The sequence below is a fragment of the Erinaceus europaeus genome, chromosome 17, assembly GCF_950295315.1.
Source record: "Erinaceus europaeus chromosome 17, mEriEur2.1, whole genome shotgun sequence".
In the NCBI taxonomy this organism is placed as follows: Eukaryota; Metazoa; Chordata; class Mammalia; order Eulipotyphla; family Erinaceidae; genus Erinaceus; species Erinaceus europaeus.
The window spans coordinates 2,331,997-2,347,791 of record NC_080178.1 but is presented as its reverse complement, the minus strand read 5'-3'; the positions used below and the strand labels follow the sequence as shown (position 1 = coordinate 2,347,791).

Below are 15,795 nucleotides of genomic sequence, written 5' to 3'. Positions count from 1 at the left end.
CCGACAGCGAGAGCCTCCCACAGCTTAGCTGCCATCTCCACTGCTGGGCACGGACTCTACCTACCTCACAGGGTTGTTGTGAGGAAAACCGTCGGATTTCGAAAAATGTCTTGAGCTTCTTGAAGGAAAGACGCTATGTAAAAGCAGAAACAAAACCAACGATGGAATTAGTTAAGGTCTGCAGTCTCTAGACACAATTACAGTATCACGGGCAGCAGAAACCCTTTTTCAATTAAGTGAGTATTAACTAGAGTCCGGGATACTGATAAGGAAGGGGGAGATACAGAGGGAGAGAGGCACCTACAGCCCTGCTCTACCATCCACGAAGCTTCCCCTGCAGGTGGGGACCGTGAGCTTGAACCTGGGTCCTAGTGCCCTGTCATGTGCGCGGCCACCCAGGTGCGCCACTGCCCGGCCCCTGAAGGAGCCCTGAAGATGCTGTGATGTTGAGCGAGCGCGCCAACGCCTCGGTCAGCCGACTAAAGTGCAGCCGGTGCCGGCAGCAGAGTGAGTGAAGGCCGTAGGCTGCAGTCAGGGGAGGCCTCAAAGGCAGGCTCTGGGGTTTCTCTTCTCCTGCTCATTCTTTTTTCTTCAGTGTTTCATTTTTTTATCAGGGATCTAATACTGACTTAGAATCTCCTTTCTGAGAGACTGCTTCCTGCCCAGTTGAGCAGCCAGCTAAGAGAATCCCAGTCCAGGCTCGACCACCTCAGACGCTTCCTCTGCCTTCCAAGAGCGGAGTCCGTAACCTGCCCGCCAAAGGCACGCTAAGGCGATGCTAGAAAAGCTTCGCATATCTTACATCAAGCAGAATCTCTAAAAAAGATATAAACCCGCACTGGGGCAGGTTTTCACTCAAAAGATAAAGCACTAACGGGATACTATATTCCCAAGTAAGCTGACCAAGACTCACTGAAAATGCTCACCTTTCCCTATGATTAACAAGTTTCTCGAATCAAACTCGATTTCACAAATAACAGCACCTGTAGAGCACCTGGGGATGAACTGCATCTGGCCTTGGACGGAAAGCCTTCACATTTTCTTAATTGGTCTCCTCTCACTGGGGCTCGGTGCCTGCACTACGAATCCCCTGCTCCTGGAGGCCATTTTCCCCATTTTGTTGCCCTTGTTGTTGTCGGTAAGACAGAGAGAAATTGAGAGAGGAGGGGAAGACAGAGAGGAGGAGGAGAGACAGAGAGAGAGACAGACAGACACCTGCAGACCTGCTTCGCCGCTTGTGCAGGTGGGGAGGCGGGGGCTTGATCTGGGATCCTTGAGCTGGCCCTTGCGCTTTGCACCATGTGCGCTTAACTGGATGGGCTACCACCCAGCCCCCAATTTACTTATTTTATACAGACAGCGAGCGATAAAGAGAGAAAGGGGGCAGAAAGGGAGAGGGGGAGGGAGGGGGAGGGAGAGAGAGAGAGAGACAGACAGACAGACACCTGCAGCTCTGTTTCTTCACTCATGAAGCTTCTCGCCGCTGCAGGTGGGGGCTGGAGGCTTGAGCCTAGGTCCTTTCACATGGCGACAGGTGCGTTCTACAGGTATGCCACGGCCCAGCCCCTTTCCGTGTTCGGACTACACAGTTTATTTTGTTTTGCTACCAGTCACTGCTGTGACGTGATGTTTGCATGCGGACTCTACCATCTCTGGAAGGAACAAGGAGAGACAAGAAGGGGCCAGAGAAGAAGAGACGCCAGCAGCCCGGCTCCAGCACGCGGGAGGCCCGCCCCACAGGCAGGGACTAGGACCCGAACTCGTCTTCACGGTGCTCTGGCAGGCACACCTCTGTGGTCTGAGGGTATGATGCCAGGGGCTTGTGCACGTGTGACATCACCGCCCTGCTCCCAGCGCAGTGTTTTAGTTTTAGGGATGGAGGGAGGGAGAGAGGGAGAGGGGGGGGGGTACACACCAAAGCACTACTCCACTGTCCAAGGCTGCTCTTCCGTGGTGTCAGAGATGGGTGCAGAGCCCAGGGCCGGCAAGGCGCGTGTCAGGCCTTCTGAGCCTCTCCCAGCCCGCCACAGGACCTTTCTAAATGAGCCGTAAGGAACTACTGAAAGGAGCTTTTTTGTTAAACCGGGGCACTATCTTTTTTTAACTTTTTTAAAAAATGTATTTTATTCTCTTTTGTTGCCCTTGTTGTTTTACTGTTGTGGTTATTACTGTTGTTGGCTAGGATGGAGAGACATGGAAAGAGGACGGGAAGACAAAGGAGGAGAGACAGACACCTGCAGACCTGCCTCACCGCCTGTGAAGCGACTCCCCTGCAGGTGGGGAGCCGGGGGGCTCGAACCGGGATCCTCGTGCAGGTCCCTGTGCCTGGCGCCGCCTGCGCTAACCACTGCGCTCCCGTCCGGCCCCAGGCCACTACTTTTGATGATGTTATTAATTTCCATGAAGAAGGAGAGCGCCGATCACTCTGGCGCCTGGCAGAGACCGAAGCCAAGCCCCGGCCCTCGCTGTGTCGCCCGGCCCGTGCTGCCAGCGCTCCTGAGCCCGCGGTGCCCCGCCGAAGGGGGACGGCTGCCGGCAGCGAGGCGGGGCGTAGGTGCCTGGCTCTGTCCCTTCCCCTCCACCTCTCCGTCTCTATCCAGAATAGATGTTTCAAGTTAAAAATAAGGAAATCGCATCCCAACCAAGCTCAGTGGGGCGGCCGGTCGGTTTAGGACCGAGAGAAATGCGAGAGCTTGTCGGCAGCAGACGCCGTCAGGCCGCCCCTCAGCCACCGAAGCAGAAGCAGCAGAAGCCGCACTCGGCCAACATTTCCCACAGACGCCGAAGCTGAGGAGGCGAAGGGGCGGACAAGGGGGCCTCTGATAGTCGGGGGCCGGGAGCCGGGCCTCCCTCGAGCTGTCGCCCGCCCGCCTCCCAGGTCGCAGGTGCACAGGCGGCGTCCGCCTCCAGACACGGCTCAAGTGGGCCAAGACTAGAGAGACTAGAGAGACTGCAGAGACTAGAGAGACTAGAGAGACTGCAGAGACTAGAGAGATTGCAGAGACTAGAGAGACTGCAGAGACTAGAGAGACTGCAGAGACTAGAGAGACTAGAGAGACTGCAGAGACTAGAGAGACTGCAGAGACTAGAGAGACTGCAGAGACTAGAGAGACTGCAGAGACTAGAGAGACTAGAGACTGCAGAGACTAGAGAGACTAGAGACTGCAGAGACTAGAGAGACTGCAGAGACTAGAGAGACTGCGGAGACTAGAGACTGCAGAGACTAGAGACTGCAGACTAGAGAGACTGCAGAGACTAGAGAGACTAGAGAGACTGCAGAGACTAGAGAGACTGCAGAGACTAGAGACTAGAGAGACTGCAGAGACTAGAGAGATTGCAGAGACTAGAGAGACTGCAGACTAGAGAGACCAGAGAGACTGCAGACTAGAGAGACTAGAGACTGCAGAGACTAGAGAGATTGCAGAGACTAGAGAGACTGCAGAGACTAGAGAGACCAGAGAGACTGCAGAGACTAGAGACTAGAGACTGCAGAGACTTGAGAGACTTGAGAGACTGCAGAGACTAGAGAGACTGCAGAGACTAGAGAGACTAGAGAGACTGCAGAGACTAGAGACTGCAGAGACTAGAGACTGCAGAGACTAGAGAGACTAGAGAGACTGCAGAGACTAGAGAGATTGCAGAGACTAGAGAGACTACAGAGACTAGAGAGACCAGAGAGACTGCAGAGACTAGAGACTAGAGACTGCAGAGACTAGAGAGACTAGAGAGACTGCAGAGACTAGAGAGACTGCAGAGACTAGAGAGACTGCAGAGACTAGAGAGACTAGAGAGACTACAGAGACTGCAGAGACTAGAGACTGCAGAGACTAGAGAGACTGCAGAGACTAGAGAGACTAGAGAGACTGCAGAGACTAGAGAGACTGCAGAGACTAGAGAGACTAGAGAGACTGCAGAGACTAGAGAGATTGCAGAAACTAGAGAGACTGCAGACTAGAGAGACCAGAGAGACTGCAGACTAGAGAGACTAGAGACTGCAGAGACTAGAGAGATTGCAGAGACTAGAGAGACTGCAGAGACTAGAGAGACCAGAGAGACTGCAGAGACTAGAGACTGCAGAGACTAGAGACTAGAGAGACTGCAGAGATTAGAGAGACTGCAGAGACTAGACTAGAGAGACTGCAGAGACTAGACAGACTAGAGAGACTGTAGAGACTAGAGAGACTGCAGAGACTAGAGACTAGAGAGACTGCAGAGACTAGAGAGATTGCAGAGACTAGAGAGACTACAGAGACTAGAGAGACCAGAGAGACTGCAGAGACTAGAGAGACCAGAGAGACTGCAGAGACTAGAGAGGCTGCAGAGACTAGAGAGACTGCAGAGACTAGAGACTGCAGAGACTAGAGAGACTAGAGAGACTGCAGAGACTAGAGACTAGAGAGACTGCAGAGACTAGAGACTAGAGAGACTGCAGAGACTAGAGACTAGAGAGACTGCAGAGACTGCAGAGACCAGAGAGACTGCAGAGACTAGAGACTAGAGACTGCAGACTAGAGAGACTAGAGAGACTGCAGAGACTAGAGACTAGAGAGACTGCAGAGACTAGAGAGACTGCAGACTAGAGAGACTGCAGAGACTGCAGAGACTAGAGAGACTTCAGAGACTAGAGAGACTGAAGAGACTGCAGAGACTAGAGAGACTGCAGAGACTAGAGACTGCAGAGACTAGAGACTAGAGAGACTGCAGAGACTAGAGAGACTGCAGACTAGAGAGACTGCAGAGACTAGAGAGATTGCAGAGACTAGGGAGACTAGAGACTGCAGACACTAGAGAGGCTGCAGAGACTAGAGAGACTGCAGAGACTAGAGACTGCAGAGACTAGAGAGACTAGAGAGACTGCAGAGACTAGAGACTAGAGAGACTGCAGAGACTAGAGACTAAAGAGACTGCAGAGACTAGAGACTAGAGAGACTGCAGAGACTAGAGACTAGAGACTGCAGAGACTAGAGAGATTGCAGAGACTAGGGAGACTAGAGAGACTGCAGACACTAGAGAGGCTGCAGAGACTAGAGACTGCAGAGACTAGAGACTAGAGAGACTGCAGAGACTAGAGACTAGAGAGACTGCAGAGACTAGAGACTAGAGAGACTGCAGAGACTAGAGACTGCAGAGACTGCAGAGACCAGAGAGACTGCAGAGACTAGAGACTGCAGAGACCAGAGAGACTGCAGAGACTAGAGACTAGAGACTGCAGACTAGAGACTAGAGAGACTGCAGAGACTAGAGAGACTGCAGAGACTGCAGAGACCAGAGAGACTGCAGAGACTAGAGACTAGAGACTGCAGACTAGAGAGACTAGAGAGACTGCAGAGACTAGAGAGACTGTAGACTAGAGAGACTGCAGAGACTAGAGAGACTGCAGAGACTAGAGAGACTGCAGAGACTAGAGACTGCAGAGACTAGAGACTAGAGAGACTGCAGAGACTAGAGAGACTGCAGAGACCAGAGAGACTGCAGAGACTAGAGACTAGAGACTGCAGACTAGAGACTAGAGAGACTAGAGAGACTGCAGAGACTAGAGAGACTGCAGAGACTGCAGAGACCAGAGAGACTGCAGAGACTAGAGACTAGAGACTGCAGACTAGAGAGACTAGAGAGACTGCAGAGACTAGAGAGACTGTAGAGACTAGAGAGACTGCAGAGACTAGAGAGACTAGAGAGACTGCAGAGACTAGAGAGACTGCAGAGACTGCAGAGACTAGAGAGACTGCAGAGACTGCAGAGACTAGAGAGACAGCAGAGACTGCAGATCGGAACCCCTCGGTCTGCTCCAAGTTCTCCCCCCACCCAGCCGCTTCCAGCCGCCCCTCTCCCCTCAGGACAGCTGGGAGAGGGCAGGGCGGGGTGGCTAGGCCTGGACTGCTTCCTGGAGGAGGTGTGGTCGGGCCTGCAAAGCCAGGAGACCGCAGCCACATATGGAAGGCGCAGTTCCCCGGGACACACACACACACACACACACACTTCCCGGGGGAGGCTAGGATATATCCGCCACACGAATGCCGTCAGCATCCTACTTCATGCAAGGGGCAGAATTAAAAGGCAGAAGGGGCCCGGCCCGGGGGCTGGGACACTGGAGGAAACGTTGCCGTCTCAAGCACAAGTCCCTGAGTTCGATCCTCGGCACCACATGTGCCAGAGGGAGGCTGTGCTTCTCTTGCATAAATAAATAACTACCAAAAAAAAAAGAAGAAGAAGAAGAAGACTCGAAAGAGGGGGCACGAAGCTGCTAAGCGGCTCACCTCCTGGAAGGTGACCCAGGCTCGCCGGACCCACCGCAGGGGAGCTCCAGGCCCGGGTGTCTTCGTCTCTGTCTGAAAAAGCTGAGGCAGAATGGTGAAGCCCCGGCAAAAGCAAAGGGAAAAAAAAGGGAAAAAGCCTCCCCTCCTCCTCACGTCCTTCACCACTGGCTCCATGGTGACAGGACCCTCCAGGGCGCCACGACACAGGAGCCCAGAGCCAGAGTGAGGAGGCGGCCGTGTCCGCCCGGATTCCTGCGAGGATCTCCCGCCAGACTTGAGAACCTTCTGCCATGGGGCTCGGCGGCCGCGCACACAGTATGAAGCAGAAGGACCCGGGTTCAAGCCCCCATCACCAGCTGCAGAGGAGAGGCTTCACAGACAGTAAAGCAGGTGTGCAGGTCTCTCTCTCTCTGGCCCTCCCCCCATTTCTTTCTGTCCCATCAAATAACAAAGAAAGGCCACTGGGAGCAGCGGACTCACTGTACAGGCACCAATGTACAGGAACCCATGATAACCCCGGTGACGAGAAAAAAGGGGGGTAGGTGGGCGGTGGCACACCTGGTTGAGAGCTCACATTCCAGTGCACAAGAACACAGGTTCAAGGCCCTGGACCACACCTGCAGGGGGAGGCTTTGCAAGTGGTAAAGCAGGGCTGCAGCCGTCTCCGGCTCTCTCCTCTTTCACCCCATTCTCTCTCGATTTCTGGCTGTCTCTAGCCAATAAATGAATACAGATTTTTAAAAATTCTTAAAAAAAAAAGTGGGAGCTGGGCGGTAGCGCAGCGGCTTAAGTGCACGTGGCACAAAGCGTAGGGACCAGCGTAAGGATCCCGGTTCGAGCCCCCGGCTCCCCACCTGCAGGGGGGGTCGCTTCACAGGCAGTGAAGCAGGTCTGCAGGTGTCTGTCTGTCTCTCCCCTCCTCTCCATTTCTCTCTGTCCTATCCAACAGCAATGACAACAATAATAATAACAACAATAAACAAGGGCAACAAAAGGGGGAAAAAAATAAGGCTCCAGGAGCAGTGGATCTGTAGTGCAGGCACTGAGCCCCAGCAATGACCCTGCTACCGTGGCGGTCCAGAGAGAAAGACAAGGCGGAGGTGCTGACCAGGCGAGTGCACGCGTACTAATCTGAGGGCCTGGGTTCAATCCTCAGTACTGCATATGGCGCAGCCCTGACGTTCTCTCTCTCTCACTAAAGAAAAGGAAAATGTTTCCAACCCTGACACCATCTCCCCAGACAATACCTGGGTCCACCTGCATGTTAGCTGTTGGGCTCAAGCAAAAACTAGTAAAGTCACGGGCCCCTTGGAATACACCTAAAATAGACCTACTAGCTTTTTCCAAAACGGAGACCCCCCAAACCTTCATCTTCTATATTCTTGCTTTTAGATTCATGATTAGTCAACAATTGTTCTGCTTTTTATCGTAACTCTTTCAGCCACCAGGTTCCATATGCTACCATGATGCCAACCTGACTTCCCTGGGCAGATGACCCCACTAATGGACCTTGGAGCTCCGCCTCCCCAGAGCCCTGCCCCACTAGGGAAAGAGAGGCTGGGAGTATGAATCAACCTGCCAACGCCCGTGTTCAGCGGAGAAGCAATTACAGAAGCCAGACCTTCCACCTTCTGTACCTCATAATGACCCTGGGTCCATGCTCCCAGAGGGATAAAGAACAGGAAAGCTTTGGGGCCGAGTGGTGGCGCACCTGGTTGGGCACACGTTACAATGCTCAAGGACCCAGGTTTGAGTCCTCAGTCCCCACCTGCAGGGGGAAAGCTTCATGAGTTGTGAAGCAGGGCTGCAGGTGTCTCTCTTCCTCTCTAGCCCCTCCTTCCCTGTTGATTTCTGGCTGTCTCTATCCAATAATTAAGGTAATAAAAAAGAATAGGAAAGCTTTCAAGAGAGAGGACTGGATATGGAATTCTGGTGGTGGGAACTGTGTGAACTTGTACCCCTCTTATCCTATGGTCTTGTCATTATTTCCATTTTATAAATAAAAAATAAAATAATAATAATAAAATAAATATTTAAAATAAAGGAAAATGTTGGGGGCTGGGCGGTAACATACCAGGTTAAGCGCATAAGAGTAACGCACAAGGACAGCGCATAGATCCCGGTTCGAGCCCCCAGCTCCCCACCTCTAGGGGGGCTGCTTCATAAGTGGGAAAGCAGGTCTGTAGGTGTCTTTCTCTATCCTCCCCATCTCTTTCAATTTCTCTCTGTTCTATCCTATAACAAAAAATGGGGGGAAAATGGCCTCCAGGAGTAGTGGATTCAGCGATAACCTTTGAGGCAAAAAAGGGGGGGGGGAATGTTATAAAAAGTCTGACTTATGTTTGGCAGCTGTTAATTATGGAATCACCTGAGGGTTGCTGGGAGAGAGAGAGAGAGAGATGATGCTAAAGAGAATTAGAAGGGGGAATCAGGCAGTAGCGCAGCAGGTTAAGTGCACATGGTGCAAAGCGCAAGGACCGCGTAAGGGTCCCAGTTCAAGCCCCCGGCTCCCCACCTGCAGGGGAGTCGCTTCACAGGCGGTGAAGCAGGTCTGCAGGTGTCTTTCTCTCCTCCTCTCTGTCTTCCCCTCCTCTCTCCATTTCTCTCTGTCCTCTCCAACAACGACATCAATAATAACAATGTTAACTACAACAACAAAAAACAAGAGCAACAAAAGGGAAAATAAATATAAAGAAAGCAAACAAAAAATAAAATCATTAAGAGAGAGAGAGAGAGTCAGAAGGAAAGAATTTAAGGGATGACTGATTCAAAGGAGATGTAGTGACATTTGATGAAGCTAGTGTGTGATCTCGGGAACAACCAATCCGCACACTTACTCATTCTTGCTAAAAATGCCTGGCTGGATTCCAAGTATTAACAAACACACTGGCAGAATCCCCCATACACAGCAACAGCTAAAAAGCAGAAACATCTATAATCATGGCTCAAGGTCTTCCAGCATCCTCGGCAGACTGTCCTTTCAGCCAAGATCATCAACAGTTAAACAGAATGTGAACACACACCTCCAGCTCAGCCTGGGGTAAGAGAACAGAATCGGAGCTGGCGAGAGGCTCAGCAGCCTTTGTCGCGTCCCGTCCCTTGGCCGACATACGGACACCTCTCTGCAGACAACAAGTCTCCTCCAAGGGAACTGAAAATCTCGACGAAACCTGAAACTAACCATCTGTCTTTTCTTTCTTAACTATTTTATTTATGTATGCATTTATTTACTAGATAGAGGAGAAATCAAGAGGGTAAGGGGAGACAGAGCAGGAGAGAGAGACACCTGCAGCCCTGCCTCACTGCTTGTGAAATTCCCTGCAGGCGGGGCCCAGAGGCTCGAATGCAGGCCCCTGCACCGTGTAACACCAGGTGCGCTCGACCAGGTTCGCCACTGCCCAGACCATACCATCTGCTTTCTTAAATACAACAGCATTATCGGTCCCATGGAGAAAGAAGACTTAGAATTACCTAGTATTCATTTTGTGCGTTTGAAAACCTAAATAGGGGTCAAGAACCAAACTGGTCGCTAGGTCATCGTTTTCACAGAGTTCCTTGGCGGACATTCCAGAAGATGGTACATATCGACTCTGTCCTTCGAGTCCTGAATTACCATTACCTGTGAGGAGAAAAAAGAAGAGGAACTCAAAGTGAAAACTGCCTGAATCTTCCTTAGACACCTATAGCAGCTCCATTGCCCACTCAAGAGTCAAATGTTCATTTCAGTCAACTGGAACATGAAGCCTTGAGTACCTTTTATACACAAGGCCAAATGCAATGCAGCAAGACCGGCCCGGCCAACCATCTCTTCAATCGTGGCTTGGTTCGCAGGCTGTGCCACTGGGCCTCCCCTGGATGAGGTCAGGCACCGAGCCCTCTGGTGGCGTACTCGCCCCTCCAAGGAACCATGAGAACAAGCGGTGGCGAGGTCTTCACGACCCCGCAGAACACCGTCGGGCCTGTTATCCTGCTAGGGGAGGCTGGGCATACCTGTCTGCTGGAGGGTAGGAGGGCACTTAGGCTAAGGAAGTTGTCTAGGATCACTGATCAAGGTAACAAGCGGGGAAAGAGGGAGCTAGAGAAGGGAGGGTCTAGTGTTTGAACCGATTTTGCACGGATGGGTAAGAACAGGACACCGACTGAAATACCTAACACAAATCCAACAGAAGTCCGCGCTGAGCTGTGGACGGCAACCAACGTAAGGACAAGGAAGGGGGCAGAACTGGCCCGACTCAAGTTCAACAGCGTTAAGGCAGAGAGGCTGCGGTACTGGCACTGAGAATCTTTCCACACAGCCAGAACAGCTTCAAGTCTCCCAAAACTAAGACTGGGAAAAAGAGACGACTGGTGTCTTCTCCCCACCCTCCTATCTATGCTCATCAGTGAGAAAGAGAATCAGAGCGTCGCTACGGCTACGCACTGCCAGGGACTGGACTCGGGGCTCAGGCGTGCACGGCCAACGCTTCCTCCACTGCGCTGCATCCCAGGCCCTTTCAAGAAAACAGACCCTCGGATGTGCATGCCTGCGGAGGGGAGGCCCAGCGTCTGCATCGGTTTATTCATTCATCAAATGATCAACAGCTGGGTGATTTGTATTTTGGGCAATGTTTCTATAAACATTCAGGCATGAGGTTTTTATTCTTTTCTTTTGTAAAATCATCTTTATTTATTGGATAGGGACAGGCAGAAATCACGAGGGTAGGGCAAGATAAAGGAGAGAGACAGAGAGACATCTGCAGCCCTGCTTCACCACTCGAGAAGTTTTCCTTCTTCAGGTGGGGATTAGGGGCCTTGAACCTGGGTCCTTGTACATAGTAACGTGGGCTCAACCAGTCAGGCATGAGTTTTCCAACTGTATTTTCTTTTCTTTTTTTTTTAAATTTATTTTTTATTGTTGTTGATGTCGTCGTTGGATAGGACAGAGAAAAATGGAGAGGAGGGAAAGACAGAGAGGGGAGAGACAGACAGACATCTGCAGACCTGCTTCACCGCCTGGGAAGCAACTCCCCTCCAGGTGGGGAGCCGGGGGCTCGAACCGGGATCCTTAGACCGGTCCTTGCGCTTTGCGCCACCTGCGCTTAACCCACTGCGCTACCGCCCAACTCCCCCAACTGCATTTTCTTTTTCTTTTTTTAAAATTTATTTTATTTTCCCTTTTGTTGTCCTTGATTTTTATTGTTGTTGTAGTTGTTGTTATTGATGTCACTGTTAGGACAGAGAGAAATGGAGAGAGGAGGGGGAGACAGAGAGGGGGAGAGAAAGACAGACACCTGCAGACCTGCTTCACCGCCTGGGAAGCGACTCCCCTGCGGGTGGGGAGCCGGGGGCTCGAACCGGGATCCTTATGCTGGTCCTTGCGCTTTGCGCCACCTGTGCTTAACCCGCTGCGCTACCACCCGGCTTCCTTTCTTTTCTTTCTTTTTTTTTTTTTTTTTTTTGAGCCTATTTATTCATGAGAAAGATAGGAGAAGAGAGAGAAAGAACCAGACACCACTCTGGTACATGTGCCTGGGATTGAACTTGGGACCTCATGCTTGAGAGTCCAATGCTTTATGCACTACTGCACCGCCCGGACCACTCGACTGTATTTTCAATTCTTAGACATACACCTAAGGGAGGCACGTGGTAGCCGGTGCCAACTGCCATTACGCCACACCGCCTGAGGGTCCAGCTTCCCCGCATCCAACAGCCTTCGGGGGCTAGAAATCCTGGAGGCTCTGGAGTGCCACCCAGGGTCTGGTTTGGATTTTCTTAGTGTCTAGTAATTTGGTGGTTCTTTTCCCATACTGGCTACCTGCAAATGTCTGGAGACAAGTCAATTCAGATTCCTCGCTCACTTTATTTTTCTTACAGCATCCGAAAAAGTTTCACCTGAGGCAGAGAGGAGAGCACACGAGGCATGGGGACTGAGCGGACGCTCGCCTAACTGGGCTCCCCAGCTCGCCTGCCCAGTGTAATCCGGGCCCGTTCGCTACTTCCGAGGCCCGCAGATTCTCTGGATAGTGGTCTCTTAGCAGACAGAACTGGAAGACAAGTCCCCCTCCCATTTGTAGACTGTCTTTTATTTTTTTTAAAGAATTTATTTATTTATTCATGAGAAAGATAGGAGGAGAGAGAGAACCAGCCATCACTCTGGTACATGTGCTGCCAGGGATCGAACTCAGGACCTCATGCTTGAGAGTCCAGTGCCTTAGCCACTGTGCCACCTCCCAGACCACTGCAGACTGTCTTTTTATGTTCTTTTTGCTCTTAAATGAAAGTGCCCGGGTTGGGGGTGGCGGGGCGGGTGCTGGCATCCCAGGTTAAGTGCACATAGAATGCAGCGCAAGGGCCCGCACAAGGATCCGGTTCGAGCCCCCGGCTCCCCACCTGCAGGCAGGTCGCTTCACAAACGGTGAAGCAGGTCTGCAGGTGCCTGTCTCTCTCCCTCTCTCTCCTTCCCCTCTCAATTTCTCTCCGTCCTACCCAATAAAAAAGAAGAAAGGAAAGGAAAGGAAAGGAAAGGAAAGGAAAGGAAAGGAAAGGAAAGGAAAGGAAAGGAAAGGAAAGCAAAGCAAAGCAAAGGAAAGGAAAGGAAAGGAAAGGAAAGGAAAGGAAAGGAAAGGAAAGGAAAGGAAAGGAAAGGAAAGGAAAGGAGAAGAGAAGAGAAAAATGGCTGCACGTGTGAGTTTCGCACTGAGCCCCAGAGATAACCCCGGAGGAAAGAAACAAAAGTGGGCCAAGTCTTTAGTGACTCGCCCTCTGCTGCGGCCACCGGGTCAGCAGGCTCCTCCCCGGGTGGAACGCACCCGGGGCTGTGGGGGGAGGAGGGTCGGGGTGTCTCTCGCTGTCTAGCTAGGAAACCAGAAAATAGGGGCAGTGGCCGTCTCGCAGGCCTCCCCGGGGCCCGGGAGACAGCGGGATAGCTCTGTGTCTCCGGCTACTGCAGGAGCGGCAAAGGAGGCGAGCGCCACAGAAGGGGCAGTGGTGCGGCGCCCCGTCCCATGAAGAAAGAAACCTGTCAGGAGCCGTGGCACCGCGCAGACAAAGCCCAGGCAGGACAGCCGGAGGCTGCGGGCTCTGGGGCAGTCCTCAGCTGAGAAAGGGCCTGATAATACGCTGCGCAGCCGCGGGCCTCGGGTGGGCCGGCCGCGTGAGGAAAGGCGCCGGTCACCGTGCCGCCCGTGCAAGGACTGTGCTCGGCAGCCGCCGGCGAGACCAGCAGACGCCTCGAGGACTCGGCACGGCAGGACAGAGATGGCCCGATGTGGCTCTGACTTCCGACCGTCCCACGTTCTCACCCTTCAACACAAGAATCTGCGATTCCTGAAAATGCCACCTGGCATTTGTGCTTTTGATGCCGCACCCCGCAAACTTTGCCTGTTCTGGAAGTCACGGAGTTTGTATACTTAAGTTGCTTTCTTTTCTTTCTTAAGTTTCTTTTTAAGGGTTCTAGCTTTCATCAGCAGGAAGTGAAAGACACCTATGTTCATAGCAGCACAACGTGTAGTGGTCAAAACCTGGAAGCAACAGGTGTCCAACAACAGGTGAGTGGCTAAGAAAGGTGTAATACAGGGGGGCTGGGCAACAGTGCACCTGGTGAAACACACGTATTTCCATGCACAAGGACCTGGGTTCGAGCCCCGCTTCCCCACCTGCAGGGAGTGTGTGCATCACAAAGCAGTGAAGCACGTTTTCAGGTGTCTTTCTCTCCTGACCTTCCCTTCCCTCTCAGTTTCTGTCAAGTAAAAATAAAATAGAAAGATGTCTGCTGGGAGCAGCGGATTTGTAGTGCTGGCACCAAGCCCCATCGACAACCCTGGAGGCCATAAAAACAGAGAGCTGTGGTCTAGACACACAGTGAAACACTACTCAACCATGAGGAATGACGAAGTCGCCTTCACCCTTCATCTTGGATAGAGCTGGAAGGAATCCTGTGAAGTGAGCCGGACTCCATCACAAAGACCGAATAAACGAGCCTCTGGAAAGGGTCCTCAACACAGCCACACACTCCGGGCAATCTCCAGAGCCCTGCCCCTCACACCCAGGGACTCTTCTGCTCTGAGAATTATGAGGCAAGCATCAAATCGACTACGGCCTCTCCAGGTCTCGGCAAGGCCCCAGGAGGCCCAGAGCAAGGAGCTGCAGCTGCTGCCGGTGCTTCCCTGCGCTCGCGACCCTGCGCTGACTTCTCTGGGTATTCAGCCTGCTTCACAAAGGGTCACACAGTACACATATGCTTCCACTGAGTATGAAAAAGCTGAACTTGGGCATCGGGCGGGAGCGCAGCGGGTTAAGCGCACATGCCACAAAGCTCAGGGATCCCGGTTCGAGCCCCCGGCTCCCCACCTGCAGGGCAGTCGCTTCCCAGGCGGTGAAGCAGGTCTGCAGGTGTCTGTCTTTCTCTCCCCCCTCTGTCTTCCCCTCCTCTCTCTGTCGTATCCAACAGTGAACGACATCAACAAGGCTACAACAACAAGGGCAACAAAAGGGGGAAAAATGGCCTCCAGGAGCAGTGGATTCATGGTGCAGGCACTGAGGCCCAGCAATAACCCTGGAGGCAAAAAAATAAAATAAAATAAAATAAAATAAAATAAAATAAAATAAAATAAAATAAAAATTGAACTTTTACAGAGTTGGTAGTAGGAGTTTAGTATTTTTCAGAGACCGGGTTAATCATTCTGTATAAAAGCTTCAAGACAGTCGCGAATATGAAGTCGTGATCAAGGTGACTGTGGTGAGTGCGCAGCTGGGATGATTCCCAACGCCGGGTGAGAACCGAACCCGCAGCCCTCTGGCGGGAGACAGGCCCACACCCACGCTCAGCGTGAGAACCCTACGAGGGCACCGGCCCAGCCGGGTACGTACATCGGCTGGGCCTCCTCTCGGCCGCGAGCTTGCCGGCCCTCCCCGTGTCCTCGCCCGAGTGTGCCGGCCGCGAGCGGCGCTGCGGGGAATCGCGGGACAACTTGCCTGCAGTCCTCCTGCCATTCAGCACCATGTTCTTGGATTCGCCCAGCCACTTCATGCCCACAGCCGACCGGCGCCAGGCGCATCGAGTCTCTCCACGGAGCTCCCGGTCGGCCCGGCGCAATCTCCTGCGGACAGACAAGACTGGGAGGTGAGTGCCGGGACCCTGGGGCGACGTGCCGCGCCCTGCCACGCGGAGCTCCAGGGGCACCCGGTTCTGAGGCCAGGTCTGCCCGCTCCCGCCAGCCACCGCCCCCGGGGCGCCCCCAGGCCTGCGCCTGCAGAGCTCAAGCTGGTAGGAAGCTCTTCCGTCCAGAGGACGCCCACACCCCAGGACGCTCGCACAACCCACGGCCCGAGTCCCCGAGACCGCAGAGTACCCCGTGCCATGCGGCACACCGAACTGAAGCGTGGCCTGCAGGGGACGGAGAAGTCACCCACTGCGATGGCACGTCAGCTCTCCAGAGATAATCCTCAAGTCGTTCAAGAGACAGAGAACTAGCAGGGAAGAGGCTCTTGAAACACAGGCTGCTGGAATAAGAAAGAGCATCTGAAGGGATGGATAGAAGGGGTCAGAAAGAATGGGGCC

General features: G+C 52.8%; 1 protein-coding gene across 2 annotated transcripts in view; it reads right to left on the bottom strand.

Moving 5' to 3' along the window:
* The window catches only part of KMT5B (lysine methyltransferase 5B), a 47,652-nt gene that overhangs the window by 19,041 nt on the left and 12,816 nt on the right, over positions 1 to 15,795 (bottom strand). For both annotated transcript variants that reach the window (XM_060177255.1, XM_060177257.1), the window contains exons 2-4: positions 15,210 to 15,334; positions 9,729 to 9,876; positions 65 to 133 (exon numbers count right to left, since the gene is read on the bottom strand). In XM_060177255.1, the coding sequence (XP_060033238.1) occupies positions 65 to 133; positions 9,729 to 9,876; positions 15,210 to 15,264 (272 nt within the window). In that variant the 5' untranslated portion in view covers positions 15,265 to 15,334. The remainder of the gene's footprint in view (positions 1 to 64; positions 134 to 9,728; positions 9,877 to 15,209; positions 15,335 to 15,795) is intronic.